We start from the raw sequence: 25,215 nt of genomic DNA, 5'->3' as shown, positions 1-25,215 counted from the left end.
CATGAATCATGGTTCTTTTTTCCCCTCCTTGCTTCTCCCAACTCCAAGCTTTTTGCATCCCCCCTTTAAAAGGAATACAAGGAAGACACACAGCACAACTGCCTTCTTTTCACCATTGGTTCTTTGAGGGGTTTTTTCTTTTCCATCAGGCATTTCTTTAAAAGGAACTGGAAGGGGGGTGGGGAAAGGAAAGGTGGACCGACGTTGAACAGAAGCCGGGGATGTGATTAACGTGCCTACTGAGCAGTTCTGTGGGAGTGGAGTATCGACCTCTGTTGAGAAATCAATGGCTGCTGCAGTACCCAGAGCTTGCTTTCCCCCTCTCTGTTGTTTTTTCCCCCCAAGGTTTCTAGTTGAAGGAGTGTGGTAAAACCAGCAGCTCTTCCCTCTTTCTGTATTCGGTTTCACCACGACAGTGGAAGAGAGCCCCTTTCTCTCTCCCCCTCCCCCATTAACTTGCTGAGATGGGGTTTTTTTGCAATTAGAGTTAAATTCCTCATGTGACACAAGCCAGGCTCCTCCTCCTCCAGAGCCTCCTTCCCAAGCCCGTCTTCCCTGCACTGCAGATACAGCAAGCAGTTTCTGCCAGTTTTGTCTAAACTGACTGGAAGAAGTTTTAGCTTTCTTTTCCAGCAAGTAAACCCTCTGTCTGTTCCAGGTTTACAGTCCTGAAGCACAGATATACTGTGGAGAGGCTTAAACTCCCGTTGGAAGGGAGAGAGAAGCAGAGTTTTTCTCTGTCAGTGGAGAGACCTAGATGCAGAATCTTTACTTGAGATCCTTCTGTTGTTTGCACACATTTAAAAAGAAAACGATAAGTGCATGTGTGTACAGTGGTGGAGAAATTGCCACTACAAGAGAGTGTCATCTGTGCAGTCTTAACTCTGTAAAGATCCTAGGGGCCGTTTTTTTTTAACTTAACGAAGAAGCTGTGAGTTCATTTTAAAGAAGGAATCTAAAAGTACAGCTCTGTTTATGCTTGGTTCTTGCTGAGAGTGGAGTTGGCAGAGGCACACTTGGAAGCTGAGGTTGTCAGTGCTGTATGTTAAAATAATAAACAACAAACTCCAAAGATTGTTTGCAAAGAGGTGGAGAGCGTAGTGGGGACTGGGGGCTTTTGTGGTGGGAGCTGCAGAGGTACAGGTTGGAGCACAGAGGAGGAAAATACTGGAAGAAGAAGAATAGAGTTTGGAATTATATCCCTCCTTTCTCTCCTGTAAGGAGTCTCAAAGTGGCTTACATACTCCTTCCCTTATTCTCCCCACAACAGATACCTTGAAAGGTAGGTTGGGCCAAGAGAGTTCTGAGAGAACCATGATTAGTCCCAAGGTCACCCAGCAGGCTTCATGTGTAGGAGTGGGAAAACAAATCCAGTTCAACACATAAGCGCCTGCCTCTCATGTAGAGGATGGGGAATCAAACTCTATTCTGCAGATTAGAGTCCACCACTACACACAACACAGTCCCAATCAGGTATTCATAGGAAGTGTGTAGCTCTGTTCAGGATTGCATCAATGGAGAGCTGATGGACTGAGTCACTGTTAATTTCTAAGTTTGCATGTCTCCTTGAACATAGGTGCCAAGTTGAATTTCTTAGGTGTATTTGCATGATCTAGTTTGGAAATTGTTCTCTGTTTTCAAAAAAAGAAGATCACTCAGAGGATGATCATTGTGCAGCTGTTGAACATGGCTCTACAGCTCCAAGGTGAGGAACTGTCATCAGCCTCCAGCAGCTTCTGCCCTATCCAGAACTCCCCACGCTGTCAAAGGCAGTGATGATACCAAGGTTCCCCAGACTTGCAGCTCCTGGTTGCAGGTGCAGCTGTTAACTGAGCTATGGGAGCCACATGGTATTATGGCTTGACTGGCAGGATCTGTTGCGCTTCAGCTGGGTTCTGAGTCATGCTTTCTAGACCTGGAGCACGCCTCTGCGCCTTGGAGACAGCACTGTTGGTTTGCCCTACCTGCATTAGGCTCCCTCTGGCGGCACCAGATGGGAACCCCCCCCCCCCATTCCAGTGAGCCTTCACCAAGAGACCTGTTGTTATTGCAATGGTCTCGTGGTACTGCCAGCAATGATGCGTTCCCCCACCCGTGGTTAGCCCAAAGCAGTCTCGCCATTTACAGCAGAGGAAGCAGAGCTGGGCTGTGGATGGTGAGAAATTCTGGAGCAAACTGAGCCCCCACCTGGAATCCACACTTTTGCAAGCAGTAGCTAACAAGGCTGTTAATAAATAAAGAGATAAAAATGGATAAATGCCTCTTCTGCCTCTTCCAATCTTAACTGGCATTTAAAATGCCAACTTTGGTGCCCATTTGAAGTCAATTCTGGTGGACTATCTGGAGGCCCTTTGTGCACTCACCTCTTTCTAATATAAGAATTAGTCATTGTGAACCCAAAGATAGAGGCACAACACCCCTCTCCCCCCAGTTTTGCATCTGGGTTCATTGTGGTCTCCCTAATACGAGAGCAAGCTTGGGCTACGACACAGCCTTAAGTTCTAAAACATTGCATTCATCTAATAATTTTAACTGAATGTGATAACTTTTAATGTAGAATAGACGCTGTGGTCTGAAAGATTTTGGTTACATTTATTAAAAAACCGGGTGTGTGGTGTGTGTGTGTGTGTTTGGTAGTGTATTCGAATACAAATGACTTCAGCTTCCTTTTCCTGTGCTTACATTTTGATTTCCAGTTTTGTCTCGGAGGCAGCCTTGTTTCCCCCTCCCTTTTGGAAGCTGTTTGATTTCAAGCATGGTTTTGTTGTGGTGTGAAAAGGTGGTGTTAGCAGCCGATTCCCTTTTCACCAGCAGCATGAACAAACTCTTGCTGGCACAAGGCTGGATTGGGCAACCAATCGCAGCTGGAACAGTTATAGTTTCGGAGTCCCTGTGGGCTTCCGCTATCAGGTCACATCCCAAAATAACACTGGGCAGTATTTCAAGTGAAGAAATGAAGGCTTTGGGGTTGCAGCCAGCCTGGAGTGTGAGATTTCTGTGTGAAATACTTGGAATTCCTCCATTTTTTTTTAATCTGCATGGCAGATGAGCAATAAAATGCATAAGAACACATTGGAAACGCGTGAGGAAATTCTCTAGCCCAAGATGCTGTGTTCATGCTGGCAGAGTTACTGCTGTTGATTTGCACCTCCTGTCTTCTTATGCCATGATTGGCTGCTCTGAGGGAAGAGGGAGCTCTGTTTGGCTGAAGTTGTAAAGTTCAGGTTTTTTCTCTGTTTGAAAAGGAAGAAAGAGACCCTTAAACTGCCCTGTTGGTTTGATCCTTTGGCAGTTTGTTTTTAATCCTGCAGGCACTTCCAGTGCAACATACACTTTTTATTACACTTGATCTTAGCCATAAGGCCGAAACACTTTAATTTGTTGTTTTTTTAAAAAAAATTCGACTTCTTGTGCCATTTTTGTGCCCTCCAGAATGGCCCAGAAGGCATCTGTCGCTTACGCTCCATAAAACCTCAGGTGACTCTGCAGTCCTGATGGTAAAGTTCATTCAGGTTGCAAAAAAGTGGCCCAAACCGTTTAAAATGAGAGATTTCATCAGCACATTGTTTTGCCCTCCCTTCTTTCATCCATTAGTCTTAGGAGATAATATTTTAAATGATCAGACTTCACAGAGCTGTTTCTTAAGCTCTCCACCCCTGTGGCTTCCCCTGTAGGTTTGCAGTCAGCATCAACTAAATCATGACAGGTTATACCCTTTTGCTAGTAGATTTGTCAATCAAAACCTGCCGCATTTTATAAGCACAGTTCAAAACTGTGTCATCCTTATCAGCAAGCAAATAGTTTACCCCCAAATCATCAGGGTGTCCAAGCTGGCCGAAGGATCTCAATAACAGAGGTAAAATTAAATAAGCGAGTGTTTCCACTACACCAGTCCTGCAGGAGCATATATATTTCCTTGTCAAATATGTTTCATCAGTAGAATTGAAACCATAAGGAAGTCAGAAGTGATCTTCATGTCTGTGTCACCTCCCAATCTGGGTCCAAAAATATCCAAACCTACCATTGGCAAAACAATAATAGCCTGCATAGCAGAGGCCTACACATCTATGGGGAAAGAACCCCTCAAAGGATCACGGCACACTCTCTCAGAGGTACAGCTGCTAATGAAACCTTTAAAAGACAGACTTCAGTTGAAGAAGTGTTCAAAGCTGCCACTTGGTCCTCCCATTTCCTCATTGACACGATTCTATACGATTCATACCTACCAGCCCTGAGATTCTGCATTTGGCAGAAGGGTTTTCCAGGCATTACTGGAGACTTGAGACAGTGACCCACCCTCTTAAGGATACTGACCGGGGAGGTCCCAGCAAGATTTCATTTCAGTTTTAATTTGTACCCCACCCTATCCCCAAAGGGCTCAAGGCGGCTAACAACATAAGTAAATAAAATACATTATAACTAATAAATACATAAAACTGAAATAAAGTCAAATTTCAGATGGCGACTACAAACCTGACAATGTATTAATAGCAATAACAGCAGCACTACGTTAATACACATCAACATACATCATACTAAATCCAGACTATTAGATACATTAACATCAAAACAATATATTAACAGTATAGTAATAACAATACATAAGAATTTGCAGTCATCAGCATATCAAAATATCAATACATAAACAATACCAAATAGCAATATATCAGTACATTCACAACATACGTTTCCAGCGTATCAATACATACTACATAACATTAACATTATCAATACATAACTCCATAACATTAACAGTAATACGTAACTCTATAACATTAGCAATAAAACAAAAGCTACAGCCTTAATAAATACTAAGACTAGTCTACAGTAAACTATAACTGCTGCACAAAACAACCTGATCGCACTACCTAGTTACTCCAAAGGGGTGTCTACGTCCGTCTGACTTACATTCCTGACAACTAAGAGGAAAAAGCTAACTACATTCCCTAACCGTATACATTTATAGGGGAAAACTAACTAGCTAACAAAATACAAAAGGAGCAAACTGCTCCTAATAGCCCACACTCCTAACTAACTACGTTAAGCAACGGCAAAAAGAGCAATGGTGCAAAAGCCCAGAAACGAATAAGGCCAATGTTTCCCTCGACCAGTTTACTGGGGGTTTCTGCCACCAACCCCCATTGTTTAGTCCATTGCTGCTGGTCTGCTGGGAGTCACGATGGTAATCAGTGCAAAGGCTCAAATCCAGTTCTTGCCCACTGGCAGCATAAGTCACATCAGCAGGATCCATGTCTGCTCTTATTAGTAGTCTTAGTCTGCCACTGTGGGGAAACCTCTGCCACCAATTCTCTGCCATTCGGCTCCTGGCTATCCGATGTAGTAACATAGTCCTACCACCAGCTTGTACCTGTCCTTGCCGCTGTGGTGAGCCTTGCCTTCTTTGCTGTGGGGGAGGGGGGGAGGTCTCTGTCACCGACTCTCCTGCATCCAACTCGCTGAGAAGATGTCCTCTGCCTCAGATGAGAACAGCCCATTGGGCACATACCATGAAGGGTCCTTCTCATCAGAGGATAGGGCCGTGGTGGCGAACCTTTGGCACTCCAGATGTTATGGACTACAATTCCCATCAGCCCCTTCCAGCATGGTCAGTTGGCCATGCTGGCAGGGGCTGATGGGATTGTAGTCCATAACATCTGGAGTGCCAAAGGTTCGCCACCACTGGGATAGGGGGACATCTTGACCCTCCTATTGTCATCATCATACTTATGATCTGTAACCGTTCTCGTTATCTTTCATTCTTCCTTTTCATGACTGCCCTGATTATAGTTACAAGACCTAATTTTACAGTTATTAAAAGTTATTGATATTGATGTAGTTACAGAGTTAATTGAACTGCTTACGGAGTCACAGAAAGTAGGATCAGAAACGGAGGCAAGGATGACTCCCGCAGGGAGAAAGAAGCAAGAAAATCATTTCCTGCTTCCCTGATTAGATGGTGGGAGTCACTCAGCAAGATGTCCCCCTGATAAGGACACTTCACAGTAAGTGCCCAATGGGCCTTTTCCATGAGGCTTATACTATGGAGAAATACAGTAAAGTGTCAAATAGATTCATTCAGGCAAATATTCCTGGATGTCAGTGTTACAGAGCAGTGAGAGCTATGCTGGACATTGCCTCAGGCCTAGTTTTTAGTGAAAGAGGGTTTATAGTTAGTTTACACTGAGAATATTGTTTTCTAACACACATGTTCTCCTCAAAAAGATCATAGGATCTTGTAATAGTTCTGTTTATAGGATTTTCAAAAGCATCTTTCATTGCAAATGTTTTCTTTGGGGAAACTAACGTTGATATCCTTGAAGGAAGTGGTCAGCCTACAACCAACTTTCAGCGACAACAGCGATCTGTATTGCACCCATTATTTCCTAAGTGAGTTGCACTGGAGAGCGTTTCTTGGTGACAACTGATGATGTAGGGTTTGGGAAATTTATAAAATCCTAAGCAGATCTACCCAGAATCGTTGGTCTGTTCAACAGAGCTTCGTCCCAAAAAAGCGTTTTTAAAATTTCACCACTAACAAGATCAATTTTCTTACTACTGTGTATGATCAGTGACGATATTTGCTTTTGTATTTTGGAATGAATGGACAATATTATGTTATGTTCCTTTGCAGTTGATGACTTCCATGTAACATCTAAGTGCTTTTCAGTTGTCCTCTAGCCAGGCTCCATCTGCTAAAGCATCAGCAAAACAGGATCTTCTAACAAATTATGTATAATAGAGTTAGGGTATATACGAGAAGCTTTCTCTGGCTGCATGATGTTTTGTGAACTTGTCCTCTTTGCTGCAGTGTTCTGGCAGGGCAGCCTCGGTTATTGTAAATGCATTGTGCTGTGGTGGTATTTTTTGAACTGGTTGCATTGAAGCCTATTTGGAACATGGTGTGCCATTCTGGTTGGCCCATCACGGCAGAGACACTGTATAGAATGGAAAAGCAAATGGAGTCACCTTTGCATGCTTTACAAAATGGCTCCAGCAGGATCAAGAGGAAATTGGAAGCATGGCTTTCATCTTAGGGAGTAATACTGGTTTTGTGTAATAGAGGGGCACTCATGAAAGAACTTAGTATAAGAACTGGGGGATGGGATGTCATGTTGACACGGTAAAAATCGGTGTGTAATCATTTTTTTCCAGTGAAAGTATCTGAGCTCTTTCACTGGAAAAAAAAAAGACAGAAGTGATTGACTAAAAAGATCAGCCAAATTCACAAAGATGAGAACGAAGAAATAGATTTGTTTGCTCTGTGGTGTAGAGTAAATTTTGCTAAAGTAAGGCTGTTTTAAACCTTGAGGGGTTCCTTGAGTTTATCTTAAGCAGTTTCTTAGTCCCTAATTACAAGACTGAGTTGCAGTTAATCTAGGACTTTAATTTTTTTTTGTTACTTCTGGTTATAAGAAGAATATTTCTAGGTGCAAGTCACTATAGATAATGTTCTTTTAGGATTTTAATTTTTTTTATTTGTTATTAAAAATTGATCATGGGAATTGGACCACCAGGTTATTTGGTGCAGTGTTTCTTGCCAGCTAACTGTGTCCTCCATAAAAGTTTCAAAGATGACTGGAATATTTAGAGTTCTTGTAAACATGACCAGGGGAAAAAATAGTGGTGACTTGTACCTGGCAGTTTGCTGTGGCTATTCTAGTGACTGCTACTTGCAAAATCCTTGAGGAACAATGAATAAAAATTTTCAGCCTACCAAATGTAAACAGTTGGACTTAAGCAGTTGCATATTCATGCATACTGGCAAAAAATACATTAACACCAAAACATCTGAAATCCGCCTTCTCTCAAATATTGAAGTAAGTAAATAAATATTTATCATCATGGTCTCTGCACAGACTTGCTGCAAAGAAGTACGTTTCAAAGCTTTCTAGAAGATTTATGAATAAGTCCCCCCCACACACACACACACCTTGCATGTTTCCCATCCAAAGGAGTGTGATGGAGTGGGGAAAGTACGCATCCTTCAATTCTCTCTTTGCTGCTGTGAGGAGAGGAACATTTTCCGAAGCTTTCTTAGTTTTTTACCTCAGGCATTGGAGTTTTTTGGTGTGTGTCCGCTAAACATGGTTTTGTTTTTAAAAATGTGCCGAATGTGGTACAAAGATGATGCAGAATGATGGTCATGACTCATGTCTGTTTCGCTTGGGGAAGATACACATAACTTGGGAGCATGTAGTGCCTGTGAATCACTGATGCCAAAAGCCTGGAATGAGAGGGCTGTGTGTTTAAAGGTGGCTCTGTGGGAAAATGCCTTAAAGGCTACAAACTCTCAACCAAAGGCACGAAAGCCAACTGAGAAACAGGGAGGGAAAAACTCCCATCAGTTTTCTCTGCCCTCACCGCCAAAACTACAGTTTTGATGCATCTGAGTCCCTGTCTAAGAAGGCAAATAAAAAGGTAAAACATACGTCTTCAGCTTCTCCTTGGAGATCTATCTTCCATCCCCTTGGTGCCAAAGGAGTCAATCGCCTTAATGTCAACAGACTCCTTCTCTTCATTGCCTCAATACTGAGGGTCTCCATTGATTCGATACCAAAAGAGACTTTCCCCTCAAGGACAGCAGTCTCCATTATATCGACACCAACAGACCCTGTTGCTTCCAAAATGACTGTCAGCTGTTAGGATCTACACATCTCTATCTCTGCACCATAAAAGAGGTTAATCTCGTTCATCACCTAGCTGTCAAGAAAGATCTCCACTCAGAAATCAGCAAGCATTTTATACATCATGCCAGTTTTTGTCACCTCAAAGCTGGATGGCCTCTCTTCCCTTAGAGTCATGTTTACTAGTAGGGCACCTAGATTGTCCCCCTTACTGTAGAATACTTTCAGTCATTGGGAGGCGCTCAAGATTGACACACTCTTCAGACAATGAAATTTTGGGGGTTTCAATGCCTTCAGCGCCATCCAGGCATACATCAGAGTCACAAGAAAAGTTGTCAGGTGTATTTTTTACAGGCTACCTTCTGCAGTGGTTCTGGGTCCAAGCCCCACAAATGTTCCCATGCAATGGAGATGAGGGGATATCCTACTGTGGTTTGTCCCATATGTCCCACAGACTTCAACAAAACGCTGTAAGCAGCAGTCAAAGACACAAACAACATCATCCCAACACACTGATCATCTGTCAGAGTTGGAAGATACTTTTGAACAGGAATCTGAAAGTGTATCTGAGACCACTTCACTTCCACCCCCAGAAGATGTAGTAGGGAATGTGGCAACAATTTCCCCTTTGAAATTTGCATTTGTAATTGCATTCAGAGCAAATTACAAGGATGGCAAAGGCATTGAACCAGGAATATTGCTGACACCAAACTTGCTGATCCTATAATGGATATCCTTTGTGTTCCAGATAGAGGTCCAGTAACCTGACCCTAATTCAGGACATGTGTAACATTGTTCAAACAACATGGGCCAAGCCTCCAATACAAGCATCAGATCAGAATATTGAACATCTCCACAAGATCAAAGATGGTGTCTGTGAATACTTGTTTCATCATCCACAGGCAAACTCACTTGCCTCTGAGGCCTTCCCGTTCAGACACAAAGGGAGCATACATTCTTCCGCCATGGACAAAGAAGGATGAAAATTGGGCATGATAGGCAGAAAGATCTATTCATCAAGAACTTTGGCCCTAAAAGTGTCCAAATTCACTGCAATAATGGGACATTATCAAGTGTTCCTCTGGAACAAGACTGCACAGTACACAAACAGCCTTCCAGAGGAAAAGCAGCCTCTAGCCAAGGTTATCCTCACTGAGAGCCAAAAGTGAGGAAAATAGCAACTTAATGCTGCTAGTCGTAGTACTGACTGCTGCAGTAGGTCTATGGGTTCTAGTATTGTCTTGAGAAGACATTCCTGGCTTAGATCTTCTGCCCTTATTCCAGATACTAGAACCAAGTTGGAAGATCTCTCATTTTAGGGGAAAAGATATTTTCAGTGAGCAGACAGAATCTGTAAAAACAAAAATCACAGCTAAATCGTTGGATATTATCCCAGCTTTGACTGCTCCTTTTAAATGAAGATATTTACTGGGACACTTATAGGGCATATTGCATAAGCACCAGGTGTCTGTGTACCAGAATGCACATTATCATCATCAGCAATTGAGGTCTGTTTATAACCAACAACAGGGAAAGTGTATCAATAGGCATAGAGGAAAGTTGCCATCACAATCACCCTGTGATCAACAACGGGGACTAGATTTGGACGTCAGTTTTTTAAACAGATTGACTTGTTTTAGCCATGCTTGCACCATTATTACCCAGGATCAATGGGTATTGAGTATAATAAATGTTGAATATTATTTACACTTTAAATTGTTTCACATATTTACTGGATGCTTTGTCACCCTCTACACTTTTGTTATGTCAGGAAGCCTCAGAGCTTCAGAGTAAAGGCGCCATTAGAGAGGTTCACAAGTTAGAACAGAGTATCAAAGGTTTTGATTGTGTCTCGCAAACTGGCATCACAAAAATCTTATGTTGCTAAGTGGAGGAAGTTTTCTAATTGGGCAATTCAGAATGGCTTCGATCCAGAGTTATGTCCCTTATTTCAGATTTTGACTACCTTTTGTCACTCAAAAACATTGGTCTGGCAATCTCATCCTTCAGGGTTCACCTAGCTGCAGTCTCTGCATGTCATAATAGTATAAGTGGTTTTATCTGTGTTCTTGACATCCCAATCAAAGAAGTTTCTGAAGAGGCTCCTCAATCTGTACTCACCAGTAACGCCTCCTGTACCCCAGTGGAGTTTATCATTAGTGTTGACAGGACTTATGTAGAAACCTTTTGAACCTATGACCATTTCTGAAGTGTCTTTATTGTCATTCAAGACTGGCTTTTTGGTAGCTTTTATATCAGGCTGCAGGGTGGGGGGGATACGAGCCTTGATCTCTGACCTTCCTTTCTTTAAGTTTCATGCAGACAAGTCTTACACCCCAGTGTGGTAGTCTTCCACTTACACCTAGTCCAAGACATCACTCTACCAGTGTTCTTCCCATCCTTGACTTCATTGGCAGAACAAACATTCCATTCACTAGACATTTGAAGAGCTCTTCTTTTTTATTTGAATTGTACAAATCACTTTAGGAAGAAACACAGTTTGTTAATTTGCTGCAGTTGTCCCAAAAAGGGAAAGGCACCATCTTCCCAGACGTTATCCAGATGGAATGGTCTCAGCTATAAGACTGGCATAAACTGAGGCACAGGCAGAATGCCTGGCTCTTCTGAACGCTCACTCGCCCAAGGCATCTTCCACAGCATTCCTTCTGAAGGTGTTCCGCAAGGACATCTGCAGAGCCGCAACCTGGGCCACCCCCTCAACCTTTGTCAAACACTATTCCATTGATGTGGATTTCAGGAATGAGACAGCTGGGAGAAAAGCTGTACTTCAGTCACTCTTTTTCTAATCAGCTGTTGCCCACCTCTTGTTAAGTGAGCTTGCTAATCTGCCATGCGGGACTGCACAGAGACCATGATGATGATGATGAAAACAGTGTTGCATTTACCTGTAACTATTGTTCATCGAGTGGCCTTCTGTGCAGGTCTGCACCCCTCCCTCCTTTCCCTGCTACCGGCTAACTTGCTTCACACCTCATGGCCTCTCCATGGCAGCAAAGGGAGAACTGAGGGATAAGCTGTCTCCCTGCCTCCATCACATGTTCATTTGGGCAGAAACCACCAGTGTGAGACAGGGGAACATGTGATGGGGAGCACTCCTTCTACAATGTATCTTCTAGAAAGCTTTAGAAAGTCCTTCTCCGCAGCATGCCTGCACAGTCCCGCGCCTGCACAGAAGACCACTCGAGGAACAACAGTTACAGGTAAGTGCAACATTGTTTTTTTAAAAATGAGAATATGTTAAACTCAGTGAGTACACTTGAATAGTGATCTCCTTTTTACCTTCTCCTCCTGCTCTGTGTGTTCTGTAGGATCTCTCTGGCTCGATAGATGATCTGCCCATGGGTACAGAAGGAGCACTGAGTCCTGGCGTCAGCACATCAGGGATTTCCAGTAGTCAGGGAGAGCAGAGCAACCCAGCTCAGTCTCCTTTCTCTCCGCATACCTCTCCTCATTTGCCAGGCATCAGAGGACCTTCGCCATCGCCTGTTGGATCTCCTGCTAGTGTCGCGCAGTCACGTTCTGGCCCACTCTCTCCTGCTGCAGTGCCAGGTTAAAAGTTCTTTTAAAAGATCTCTTATGTGGCTTTTGCTGTCCTTACTTGAAACTTCTCTCAGGGAGTTGGGAATAATGGGACGGTGCGTCATTCAGAGGGTTTCAAACCCTCTTTTTACTTCTTGGGTGGTCTTGGACATGTTAGTTGGTAGCATCTTACCACTGTGTGTGTGTAAGGTTCAGTTAATCCTTCCGTGCTTCTCTCCTTTGCTGTGGCTTTTTCTAACACATGGAGGAACAACTGGGTAGGTTAGGGGATGCAGGAGTGTCGAGAGACAGCAGCTTACATGATTCGCTTCTCCCATTTTATTCTCATAACATCCTTGTGGAGTAGGTTAAGCTGAAAATGTGTAGCAGGCCACCCAGCAAGTTTCTATGGCATAATGGGGATTTGAATCTGGGTCTCCTAGTCCAACTCTAATCACTATGCCACTCTGACAGTCTCAAGTGTTCCAGCAAAACATGGAAAAATTGTATGCCCTCACACAGGTGATAAGATACTGCCCAGTGCCTTTCACCCTTGTCACCCTGTGATTTGCTTTTGTAAAGGGGAACGGTAACAAGTTATCTCTGCAGTATGCTATTCAGGCCTGTAAAATGGACCATTGGATACTCACTGTGAAGAGGCCTTTTCTTGGTAGGCTAGAAGCTGAATTCCTTCCCCTACTCTGCCTCTCTGCTACGCACAGACAGGCAGTGAGACAAACGGGGAGAGACAAACAAAATCTGTAACTCCAAAGAGATTTAAAAAATTAGAAGAAAAGTAAGGAGTCCCAAAAAAAACATGCTTTCCCTAAGAGGCAGGAAAAATACTGGAGAAATGGAGTCCGGTCACCAAACAGGAAGTGACACAAAACCTTTTCCTGCCTCTCTGGAAGAGGGGTGAGGAAGCACCCTTGCAAGATGACCTCGACCTCCAGGAGAACCTTGTTCCTTGTCCTCAGCCTTAGGGTAAAGCAGACTATAAATCCAAATTAGAGTGTTTGCCTTATATAATTTTCCTGCAGAGTCTTCCCTTTGAGCTTTTCTAGCACAGAGGTGATAGTGGGGTATAGAACTATTTATGTGGAAAGTGTGTTCTTATAGCAGACTTGTTTCTTTCTTGTGATGCAGGCACCCAGATGCCCTCTCGACCACCCAGCGGCCAGTCGGATAGCATCTTACATCCTTCCATGAACCAGTCAACCATAGCCCCAGATAGAGGTGTGTGTGCCATGAAGGTTATGCCATTTGGTATGACTTCTTAAATATATATATATATTTTAAAATGAAAGTTGGGCATTGGACTTGTAGAGCTCTGTTCCATATAAAACAATTGATATGTGTGTAAAACACCAAATAGGAAATTAGGGCCATCCTTAATACCAAATCTGCTCTTTGAAAACACACATTTCTTATGTTCTGGGTGGAGGGAGGGGGTGAAAGAACTATTACGTGGGAACATCTTCCACCTTTATCCAAGTTAAACTACATAACAGATTGTAGTTGTCTTCTAGAAGATACTTGTTTGTGTAAAGTGAACTCTCTCAGACAGCTGCTAAGAGGGAAGTCGGGAACTCGGAAGTTACCTTTTACTGTTTTAGCACCAGAGCAAAATCTGGAAGTCGAGCCCAAGCTGTTGCTGTTGCTTGCCAATTGGGTATTAGGCAAAGGGTTTTATATGGATAGAGTGCATGAAATGTATCAGAGGGCGCACCTTTATGTTGAGCACTAAATTTCAGAGAGTTCCTTTAAAACTTCCTTTGAACAATATGGAAGAATCTCGTTTTCTTTCTGAGCATGGGAAGGTTATTGAGAGGGCGCTATTCAGTATTTTTTTCTTGCCCCTGGGTTCACTGGATGCTGGCATATGGTGCTGAGCATAAAATAATTCTTACAGCAGCAGTGAAAATACAGTCTGTGTGGTTTTTTTAATGTGAGAAGAAAATGACCATATTAGAATTGTCATTAAAGCAGTCGTGTTGAAAGTTTTTAATGAGAACATCAGTGAGAAGTTTGTATAGAAATTAATGCTTTTGGAGTGCTCTGTGTGTATGTATGTACATTTGGTTTTTAAATACGGAGCTCACTTCTGTACGACTTTTATAACAGTCCCGTTTGAAATGATGATTCTTAGGTTACATACAGAGGAATCCACAGATGCCCCCGTATAATTCCCCTCAGCCTGGGTCCGCCTTATCGCCACGTCAGTCTTCTGGAGGACAAATGCATGCCGGGATGGCGCCTTATCAACAAAATTCCATGGGCAGTTATGGACCTCAGGGAGGTCAATACGGGCCACAAGGTGAGGGTATTAATCTTCTGTTATTAACTTGTGTGAGCAAGCATATCTTGCCCAGTAGTTGGGGAGAAAGCATCTGCATGCCCAGGAATGTGAAAAGTTTGTTTCCTGATCTGGAAGTTGTACGCTTTCCTATTTTTGCCCATATGTGAGGTTTGAACAAAGGGAAGGAGGCAAGGCATACACATTTTCTGAACCTGAGAACTGATGAACCTGGGCTTAATTCAAAATAAAATATATGACCAAGCTTTTAAATTGTTTTGAGGAAGCTCTTTTTGAAAATTTAGGAACCAGAGACAGTTAAGTGGCGGTTTCTGTGCCCTGCAGAGTGTTGTATGCCTTTTGTGATCAGTAGTTTTGAGGTTTGATCTCTTACCTCGCTTACCTAGCCACTGTGGTAAGAACTTCAGTTATTGGCTATGGTCTTCCATACTGGTAAAGCTTTGTGAGTCAGAACAGTTTCTGAGAACAGTAATAGTCTGCTCAGTCATAATGAGATGATGCAGCATAATATTTGGTACTGTTTTGTGGCAAGATATCCCATATCCAAGTTGAAGTGAGAATGGGCTAGCATAGATATTAATGGGGTGCTGTGTGGTTTCCGGGCTGTATGGCCATGTTCTAGCAGCATTCTCTCCTGACGTTTCGCCTGCATTTGTGGCTGGCATCTTCAAAGGATCCAGCCACAGATGCAGGCAAAACGTCAGGAGAGAATGCTGCTAGAACACGGCCATACAGCCTGGAAACCACACAGCACCCCAGTGATTCCGGCCGTGAAAGCCTTCGACAATACATAGATATTAATGTTATGACTTTTATGCCAAGGGGCAATCAGATGTTCTTCCTTATCTGTGTTTCTTAACACAAAGGCTGAACTTTTAAAGCATAACATCTTTCTGTCTTGCTAATACCTTGCCACTTTTTCCCCGTAGGTGGCTATCCCAGGCAGCCAAACTACAATGCTATGCCCAATGCAAATTATCCCAACCCAGGAATGGGGGGAAGCCTAAACCCAATGGGAGCAGGAAGCCAGATCCATGGTCAGACTGGTGTCCCTCCCTATCCTGGGCTTCCTCCAGGAAGAATAAGCCACGCTGCTATGGGGAACAGGCCCTATGGACCCAACATGGCAAATATGCCTCCCCAGGTAGGGACTGGAATGTGTCCTCCTCCAGGTGGCATGAACCCGAAAGCACAACAAGCTGCTGCCGCTGCTATGCATGCTGCTGCCACCAACTCAATCCAGAATAGGTAAGCAACTGGGGGGCTTGTTTGGTATATAGTTTCTACATTATCAGTTTTTTCCCGACTGAAACAGAACTTGCCTGTTGTGGTTCTTGAAGTATGTCATACCAAACTTCCCAAAGTTCTGAATAAAACTTTGCCAGCCCTCCCTATTCAAAACAAGGAAAACATGCAAGGGTTAGTAGGCCTCATTATCGTCTAGGGTACGAAAAAGAGAATAGAAAGAAGGCCTTTAAGATCCAAACGTGTCAAAATGTTTCAGATGTTGTGGCTGGCGAGCCTTCAGCACTTCCCATTGTCATGAGGGCAAGTGCAGTTGCAAACAGCAGTCCTAGGTAGTGTGCAACAAGGCAAATGGAGGAAGTGTTGGCCCTCCTGTCAGTTGACTTCTCAGGGTATCTTTCTTAATAATTCTTAGCACCTGCCATTTGGAGAGCTTTTGGTTCATTTATTAGAAGAGGTTTGTTGGATGTTGTTGTCTACTCTCTGCCCTCGTAATTTTTTTTTTGAGAGATCAGTCTCTCTATTCCAACCCAACTTTTATCTGGAAGAGGCAATGAAATAAACACTGCTTTGGTTGTCTCCTGCAAAGTGAGAAGGGAGGTCTGTTTTCAGTAGTACCGACTAATACAGTTTATTCTGGACTATTTAACCCACACTGTGTCAGACTGATCTTGAAGACTGCAGTGGCTCAGAATGTAACAGCCCTACTACTACTGCTGTCAAGGGGTAGCTGATGAGAAGACATCTCACCTGTTTTTAAACAGGTGGTTGCCAGTTTGTTTCTAAGTTCACACGAAGGTTGTAACTATTAAAGCTCTTCATGACCTAGGGCCCCCAGATTGTAAAAAAAAAAATCTTGTCCATATATCTCCATGTGCCAATTATTATTTTAGCTTTCCCCCTTATAGGCTATTTCCTCCATTTAAGGTGGCCTATCTGGCATCTACCAGAGCCTGTGCTTTAAGATTGTAGATCCAACCCTGTGGAATGGGCTGTTTGGAGGTTCGGAGAGTGCCATCTTACAGTTTTTAGGGAGTGCAATACAGTCATTTTATTTGCTAGGACTGTTAATAGGATGTGGGCTACAGGCATTGGATGAGTTACTGCCATTTTTATTGTACTTCATATGTTTTTAAAATTTGGAATTGTAAGCTGCCTTGACCTACAAAGGCAAGGTTATAAATGGTTTAATTAATAAATGCATAATACTGAACAAGCTGTTTACACAGAATAAGGAGACTTGCAGAAAAAGAGAGAGAGGCTACACTCTGTCTTGCCAAAAGATCAAAATAAAATTGTAGCTTCATTCGCCACATGCTGGACTGTCTTTGTTTTAGAATGCATTATATAACAAAGATGATCCAGCATGTGGCGACTGAAGTTAAAATGTTACTTTGATTTTTGGGTGAGACAGATTGTAGGGGACTGTTGAGGTTTGAGTTCTGATAAGTGTGGAGAAGTTGTGGCTTTCTGCAATAGGTCTGACTTTTCCCAACTCCCATGTAATAGGACACAAGGTCAGAAGTACAATAAGTAATATTAGCTTTGGAGCTTAATAATAATATTAAGCTATTAGCTTAATATTAATCTAATAGCTTAATATTAGCTTAAGACCTCCAATCTTAAGCAGTATCTGCAGAGAGTTATAACCAGAAAAAAATGTGTATCCAGGTGGAAAAAGCCCCAGAGTTGCTTTAGCAGTTGTCCAGACTCACAACAACAGCAGTATACAGAGCTGCATTTTTTTATATTGCTAATATATCTTGTTGTTCTTAGGCCATCTGGTTACCCCAATATAAGCCAAGGTGGAATGATGGGCACTGGACCTCCATATGGCCAAGGAATCAACAGTATGGCTGGCATGCTCAATCCGCAGGGCCCACCTTATTCAATGGGTGGAAACATGGCCAACAATTCTGCAGGTAAGTCCAGCCAGCCCTCCACCAAGAGGCTTGGTTTGTATAACAGTGCATTGGTAAACATGCTAATGATGACTATAATTTTGATTCTTCAAGGGATGGCTGCGAGTCCTGAGATGATGGGACTTGGGGATGTCAAGCTCACACCTGCAGCCAAAATGAACAATAAATCAGATGGGACACCAAAATCTGAATCCAAGTCAAAGGTAAAAGGAAAAAAATGGGGGGAAGCAATTCTCATGCCTTCGACAATATATTGATGATCAAGTATTATTATTGTTAGCCTTACAGAGCCCTCCAAAGGAGAGGGGGTAAATCCACCGGTGGGAGTGACACTGGGCTATGTCAGTGGATTTGCCGGCTTGGGGCACTTGCCCTGGCAGAGGGGTGAATCTACTGGCTGGGGGTCCCTGCAGCCTTCCCTGGCAGTGGGATGCGGTGCCAGCATCTTTACACCCCCTCCGCTGCTTGCATAGTGGTTGTGGTCTGGGGGTGTGGCGGGGGAGGAGTCGGCATTAGTCATCTTCCTCCTGGCCATTGATCCCATTGTGCCAGCAGCCGGGGTTTCGGACTTAAGTCCAATGGGGTCTTCCGGGGGCGGGGGGAGCTTTTTTGCATTTCATACCTCCTGGGAAGCCTCCTTGGGAGCAGCAGGCTGGTGCGGCCAGGCGCCTAGCCTGTTGGTTGGGACTTCCCGTTTGTCAACATATTATCTGTTTATGTGGTTGGGTTATGCAATAAGTGAGTATTTCCCCCTTCTTTCTTTCTCTCTACTCTTCCTTCCCCATTGAAACGGCCTTTTGAAGAGCTGTTCTGGCAATTTTGCACAGTTCCCAGATGGCTTGCTTGTTTGAGCAACCTCAGAGCATAGCTGAACTCTACAACAATGAAGTGTCTTAAGCATTCATTTCAGATTCTTACGTATGGAAAAGTGAAGTACATGTTACCTCTAACTTACTGCCTTTGCAGTAATGGAAGTCAGCTTAAGTCTTTCTCTTTAGAATTAAACCCAGGAGCGTCCGAATGACAGACAGTAGTGCCAGAATCTTAAATCGTTGTGAGCGCAAAGGACTTAATGCATATTTTAGGGTTGAATTTCAGTTTTCTCCATGTGGTGATTGGTCTCAATGAGAGGCTTACACTACTTCCTTACTGGCAGGGCTTATGAAAAAGGCTTCTAGATCTGGTTGAAGGCAGGTCTGTTCCCTGCCTGCTCTAGCCAGGACCCCACTTGCAGGGTTTGCTTCTTTCTTAAGTCTCTGACCTTTTCTAAAAAATTAAAATTAAAAATCTTTTTGGCATCTGTGCTGGCATGCCATGCCATGCCATACAGGCAAAACACTGGCAACTTGCTCGTTCTTATGACTTATCAAGAGATTGTCCTTCGATCCCTTTTAGGACATTCCTTATTTGCCACAAAATTCTATTCCATCCTGAGTTACAATGTTGCATCACAGAGCAAACATAGGATTAGTGAAGGATCTCTTATGGACATGGATTGCTTTTTATCCTGATTGCTTGAGATTCCTGGTTAGCGTTAATGTTGTAGATTTATATTTTGATTACACTGTAATGCTTACCTGCTGTTAAAGGTTGGATCAAGGCATTTGCTTAGGATAGGGCAGGGAGCATGTGCCCATGCACAGTCTTAAAAATATACCTTTGCCAGCCCAAAATGATCTGATCCTGCACAGAGCTTGCTGTACTGAATCCCATGGTATGGGTGCATGGTGTGCTACACCTGGCTGACAAACTTTTCAGTCCTCTGGCTTCATTTCACTGTTCCTGAGTAGAGACTTATTTTTTCCCAAGGACTGTTAGCAACTCTCGAGTGTTAATTTGATAAGGGAATTACACATTACTTCAGTTTTTTCTGACATCTGTAAAGCATCGACTCTTGGAGATTTGATTGCCTCGGTGTTTGACAATAGCAGCAACTTAGCTGCTTAAGTCAGCATCAGGAATTGTTCATTCGCTTGCTTGGCTGGCTTGACTTGTCCAAGAATATTAGGGGAGAAAACCTGAAGATCTGCTACGGTGCCAGTTTAGAAGTCTTACTTCAGTGACCAGCAGCAGTGATTTCTATTTCCATTTCATCTGTCAGTGTTTACAGCTTGTTGGATACAACTTTGGGTTCGGTCGCAGCTAGAATGTAGCTAAGGTTTTATTAAATAAAACGGTCTGTAACCAGTGATCCATGAATCTCTCTTGCAAAGCTTGGATTTCCTGCTATACTATTCTGCAACCCACTGAGTCCGTTGCAGTAGTATAAAGGACAAACTTGGGGTCTGCCGTGGGAGAGTGGAAAATTGGTAGAAATTGGGGCTGCATCTTCTGAAGACTAAAGTGTCCTATGTGGTTAAATACTTTAATGGCAGAAAACAATTCAAGGACTCCTGCATTTTCCTCGTGAGAAGCATGCAGGGTCTATTCCTTACTGTCCTGCAGCAGAAGACTTCTAAAATAAGATTGCACTGATTGCAAATGATGCAGTTAATCTGAAGTGAGGAACCCATGCTAAGACATTCTTCTGCTTTTCTCAAGCAGGAGATGTAATTTTTTTTAGTGACTATTGTTCTCAGAGAGAAACTGACTCCTACTTCAAAAAGGAAACCTAATGGTAATGAACTTGGTCTTTCCAAAAGCAAATATTCCACACATGGAGAGTTCATGGATCCAAACCCGTTCTTATGGGATCTGGTCTCAAAATATAGTCAGCAGGGTCCAGTAGGTCAGTAGATGGTATGTAATCATCATGTCAGAAAGCTTATAAGGTTCCAGTGTGTGTTTCAGGGACAAAAAGGTAGAACAGTAGGGTGATTTTAATGAAATGTTATACTATCTCTAAAATTCAGGGCTGCTGCTCTGCACAACAAGGTACCTCCTTCCTTCTGTTACAGAAATCCTGTTTCAAAGATTTCTTCCCTCTGTCCTTCAAACTTCCTCGAAGCAAAATACTAGCAAAGCTAAGCAAGATGGTTTCATTGATCTCTCCTGAGTTTTTCACTAGGCTAGACAGGGATTGTTTTTCATCCCTCTTTCAAATAAGCGTGATCCCTTTAGACTGAAAACTGGCCTTGGACTTTGATTGCCTGGCATGTCTGAAGCCTTCTGCCTGAAAACTGCTGCAACTCCAAGTGCGAAAGAATTGTGAATTAATAAAAGGAGACTGATGTGGGGAAAGGCCTTGTGCCTGTTATGACTACACTTGTCTTTGAAGCACACATTCAGGCAACTGGGCTGTTGTTTAGAAGATGATGACTTCAAAACAAAATAGGCATTTCCCCTTACCTAGGAGAGTCTGTTCAAAGTGCAGAATCCACCAGGAAGACTGAATATTTCAGATGTGGATCAAATCAGTGGTGTGCCGGTCCTAAATGGTGCCCAGGGGCATGACCGGCTCCCTGAGCGCCCCCCCCCATGCCCCACTTGTGGGAGCTAGCAGGCAGATGGGGCTGCTCAGAGGAGGCTTGGATGGGAACTGCAAGAGCAGGCCGCAGCACCCACCTGGGCTACCCACCGCTGAGCTCCCCCCAGCCTCCCTGCAGGCCAGCTCCTATCCTCGCCAGGGCCTGAGGAGGGCAGAAGCCGGCCTGCAGAGAGGAAAGGGGGGCAGGCTCGGCAGTCATTCATCTAACAATAGTTGAAAAGCAAGCCTGCGGGAAGACTGGGAAGCGGAGCTTGGTGGCCCAGGCAGATGCTGCAGCAGCAGGCCAGCTCCTGCCCTCCCCGGCCTCCCTTAGGGGGGGCGGGAGCTGGCCTGTGGCCACAGCAAACAGCTCAGCCGGTGAGCGGCACCCTGGCACGGAGGGAACCACCAGCCACCGGCAGGGTCACTGCACCTTGGGAGAGGCCAGGCTCAGGGACCTGGCCAGCACCCAGCACCCCCTCACCTGACAAAATGGTGTGTGCCTAGGGACATGTCCCCATGGGCGGTACACCCCTGGATCAAATGGACCTGTCTTATCCCATCAGGGCGAAGCTTTATTACTCTGAGTGATTTCGTTGCTGTGGTCTTTTTTCAGTTTCAGGGCAGGTTTTATAGATATGTATATTTGAGCAATATTGAAAAATTCAGGAAAATTCGGATTCAGCTTGATTTGGCTGTAAAATTATTGGTATAGCCGAATCAGCTGAATCCCTGAAAATTCGGGTTCGGTAGCATTTTTTGGCATTGTTAAGGTTTTTTCCTTTTTTGGCCTGTAGGGGACACAGTTTAAGCTAGCGGCACCAAACTTTCAGGGTATCTTCTGGAGACTCTCCTGATGATACCACCCAGGTTTGGGGAAATTTGATTCAGGGAATCCAAAGTTATGGACCCTCAAAAGGGGTAGCCCCCATCTCCTATTAACTCCCGATGGAAACAATGAGGGATGAGGGCATCATCTCAGTGGTATAATTTGGAGTGTCTCCTGAAGATACCCTGAAATGTTGGTGCTGCTAGCTTATAAAATATGTCCATGACAGGCACCCCCAGAATTCCACCAGATTCTCTCTCTTCCAGCCATCATTTCTGTCCCCAGATTCTCTCTCTCCCTTCCTTCCTCCAGCCAGCATTTATTTATCTATCTATCTATCTATCTATCTATCTATCTATCTATCTATCTATCTATCTATCTATCTATCTATCCATCCATCCATCCATCCATCCATCCATCCATCCATCCATCCATCCATCCATCCATCCATCCATCCATCCATCCATCCATCCAACCAACCAACCAGTGTTTCTCTTCCCTTCTCTCCTTTTGGCATGCATGGGGCTTGGCAACAAGCGTTTCTCTCCCTTTGGCATGGCATGGGGGCATTAGTTCAGACCAGGGATCTTTAAAGATCCTGACCTGAACAAATGCCCCCATGCCATTCTGAAGGGAGAGAAACGCTTATTTAAAGATCCCTGGCCTGAACGACTGCCAATTCTAAACAGCAACAATTTCCACATAAAGGGAGCCCAGAGCTCCCTTTAAATCCACCCCCTTCCGCATGGATGGGGGGGGGGGTGATTGAAGAGAGCAAGGTTCCCTTTAAACACCCCCGAATCCATTTGAATGCCCGAATCGCAATTCGGATTCAGGCATTCAAATGGATTCGGATTCAGCTTGCACTCATGTGGCTTGAATTCGGCCCGAATGCAAGCCGAATCGTCCTACTGTATGCCGAGTTTTGGAGTCATTCATCTAACGATAGTTGAAAATACCTCAGTATGGACTTTGGTGGTATTAACTAAGGTACCTAAGAGGGATAATATCACAAGGGTCGATCAACTCTTTTGAAAGGTAGGAGGTCTGAAGACCTGGACCTGAGTGAGAGTTGAGGTGTTATCGATACCCCCATTCCGAACTTGTGTTAACTGATCACATGGGGTGGAAAGCAGGCTTGGGCATGTTGGCCTCACTCCATGTGATTGGTGAATTCTCTGCACAGGGCAAAAGCATCCTGTGCAGTGTGATGATGCCTACCTTTCAGGGTTCAGCCCCCTTCGGGTGCAGCAGTTTGCTACAATCTGGAAAGCTAAGTAGCTCAAACATATTTTCTGAGGTAGATTTTTATTTCTATTTCCAAAAAAGTTGCTTAAACCAAGATTATACATTGAGAGGTGTAAGTGTGAACATAACTCTGTTTGCAATGAGGGTATAACTGGTACTCATAAAGGTTAAGATGTCCTCCCATTTTTCTTCGTTTTCTTTTTAAAATTATTTTTCATAGTATATTAAGCAATCAGAAAAAAAGAATAGTAGAAAATAGTTGAGACTACAACATAAAAAGATACCTGCCCACCATTATATTAAGTACATATTGCATTATAGATCCCAATATAACATTTTCTGGTCACTGCCATTTTTCCACAGTATCTTTGAACCGAAGCCGCTGTGTAATGCAGTGTAGGATGATCAAAGCTTTTAATTTTCTCAAATTTTTTTTCTCTGCCTCGTGAGACGATCCTGGCAGGATGGCCATTCAGAAGTTATGTGTGAACACTTTCATTGCTGTGTGATTATCTAGCACCCTTTCCCTCTGTTACAGAAATCCAGCTCCTCCACTACCACAAATGAGAAGATTACTAAGCTATACGAGCTGGGTGGTGAGCCAGAGAGGAAGATGTGGGTAGATCGCTATTTGTCCTTCACGGAAGAGAAAGCAATGGGCATGACCAATCTTCCAGCTGTGGGCCGGAAACCGCTAGACCTGTATCGGCTCTATGTCTCAGTGAAAGAAATTGGAGGACTAACTCAAGTAAGTGATCAGACTTAAATGAGGGATGTATCTATTCATATGGCTAGTAGCCTTTTTCTGGGACGCTCTTAGGAGGGTACACAACTACATGTAGATTCTGAACTAGAATCTGATGAATGTTTCCATACCTCAATTCATGTTTTCCTGGTCATTAAAAGTTTCTTAAGTTGAAGAGGGCCATTGCTGTTTGTAATGTGGTTTGTGCCGTTTATTTCTATACCTTCATCCAGCCTGGGCCTGACCTGGATAGCCCCAGGCTGGCCTAATCTCATCAAATCTCAGAAGCTAAGTAGAGTTGGCTCTGGTTAGAATTTGGATGGACAACCTCCAAGGATTATCTTGTTGGAGTAAAATCTCTGTGCTTCCTTCATTAACCAAAACCCTCGTTGGGAAGTGCTTTCACTGTAGCACCTTTTGGTAAAGGGAGACGTGACTTGGATTTAAAAGCTGGCCTTTCTGGCTTTGTGCAGGTGAACAAAAACAAGAAATGGCGCGAGTTGGCTACCAATTTGAATGTGGGCACCTCTAGTAGTGCAGCTAGCTCTCTGAAGAAGCAGTACATCCAGTGTCTCTATGCCTTTGAGTGCAAGATTGAGCGAGGCGAAGACCCTCCTCCAGACATCTTTTCTACTGATTCAAAGAAGTCACAGCCCAAAATACAGCCTCCATCTCCAGGTGAGTAGAGTTTGGCTTTTGAAGCCTAGTGTGTAGTCAGCCTGCCCTCTGTTATGTTAGTGTCTAATAGACCATGCAGTCCCTTTGAATTGACCACCACTGGTCAAGAAAACTCTGTATGTCTGCCATAAAGTAGGATATTGTATCAGCCTTAGATAGTTCGAAAGTGTCCCTGTGTAATCCCTTTTTATGTCCTGGAAACAAATGTATAAGAACTAGAGGCAGCCTCTACCTGCTCCTGATAAAGCAGTACTTTTAGAGAGAGAAAATAACATGCTAAGCTGACAAGTAGGCATTTATATATGAACCAGGATGGCAAGGTATTTTGCTGGTTTTTCTTTCTGTGGTCAGTTTCTGGCATCTGCCTTTGAGCTGACTACTTTTTTTTTTTTTAAGGCCAGTAGTGGTCTAGAATAATGGCATTTGTGGTGGCTTTGATGCCGATGTATGTGGCTTTTTTGTTTGAACCAAAATTGTGTCTTGTGACGATATCAGGACATAACAGAACTGCTTTTGACCTCTGTAAGGCATTCCTTATGTCGCGGTACCGCGTTCAGTAGTCATTGTAAGCCAGAGTTAAAGTCCAGTTTGCTATCCCAAGTACAAACATGACTGATTTCTATGCATGGACTCCCATTGCTCTTCTTCTCCGGAGCAGAGG

At 43.6% G+C, this 25,215-nt stretch overlaps 1 protein-coding gene across 1 annotated transcript in view; it reads left to right on the top strand.

The window, feature by feature from the left end:
* The window catches only part of ARID1A (AT-rich interaction domain 1A), a 101,882-nt gene that overhangs the window by 63,571 nt on the left and 13,096 nt on the right, over positions 1 to 25,215 (top strand). The window contains exons 5-12 of the mRNA XM_048499798.1: positions 11,954 to 12,194; positions 13,311 to 13,400; positions 14,314 to 14,481; positions 15,411 to 15,729; positions 17,503 to 17,648; positions 17,742 to 17,851; positions 23,670 to 23,879; positions 24,350 to 24,554. Of these exons, the coding sequence (XP_048355755.1) occupies positions 11,954 to 12,194; positions 13,311 to 13,400; positions 14,314 to 14,481; positions 15,411 to 15,729; positions 17,503 to 17,648; positions 17,742 to 17,851; positions 23,670 to 23,879; positions 24,350 to 24,554 (1,489 nt within the window). The remainder of the gene's footprint in view (positions 1 to 11,953; positions 12,195 to 13,310; positions 13,401 to 14,313; positions 14,482 to 15,410; positions 15,730 to 17,502; positions 17,649 to 17,741; positions 17,852 to 23,669; positions 23,880 to 24,349; positions 24,555 to 25,215) is intronic.

The sequence above is a fragment of the Sphaerodactylus townsendi genome, linkage group LG06 (assembly GCF_021028975.2).
Source record: "Sphaerodactylus townsendi isolate TG3544 linkage group LG06, MPM_Stown_v2.3, whole genome shotgun sequence".
Lineage (NCBI taxonomy): Eukaryota > Metazoa > Chordata > Lepidosauria > Squamata > Sphaerodactylidae > Sphaerodactylus > Sphaerodactylus townsendi.
The sequence above is the reverse complement of the archived record's forward strand: the minus strand, read 5'-3'. Positions and strand labels throughout refer to the sequence as shown.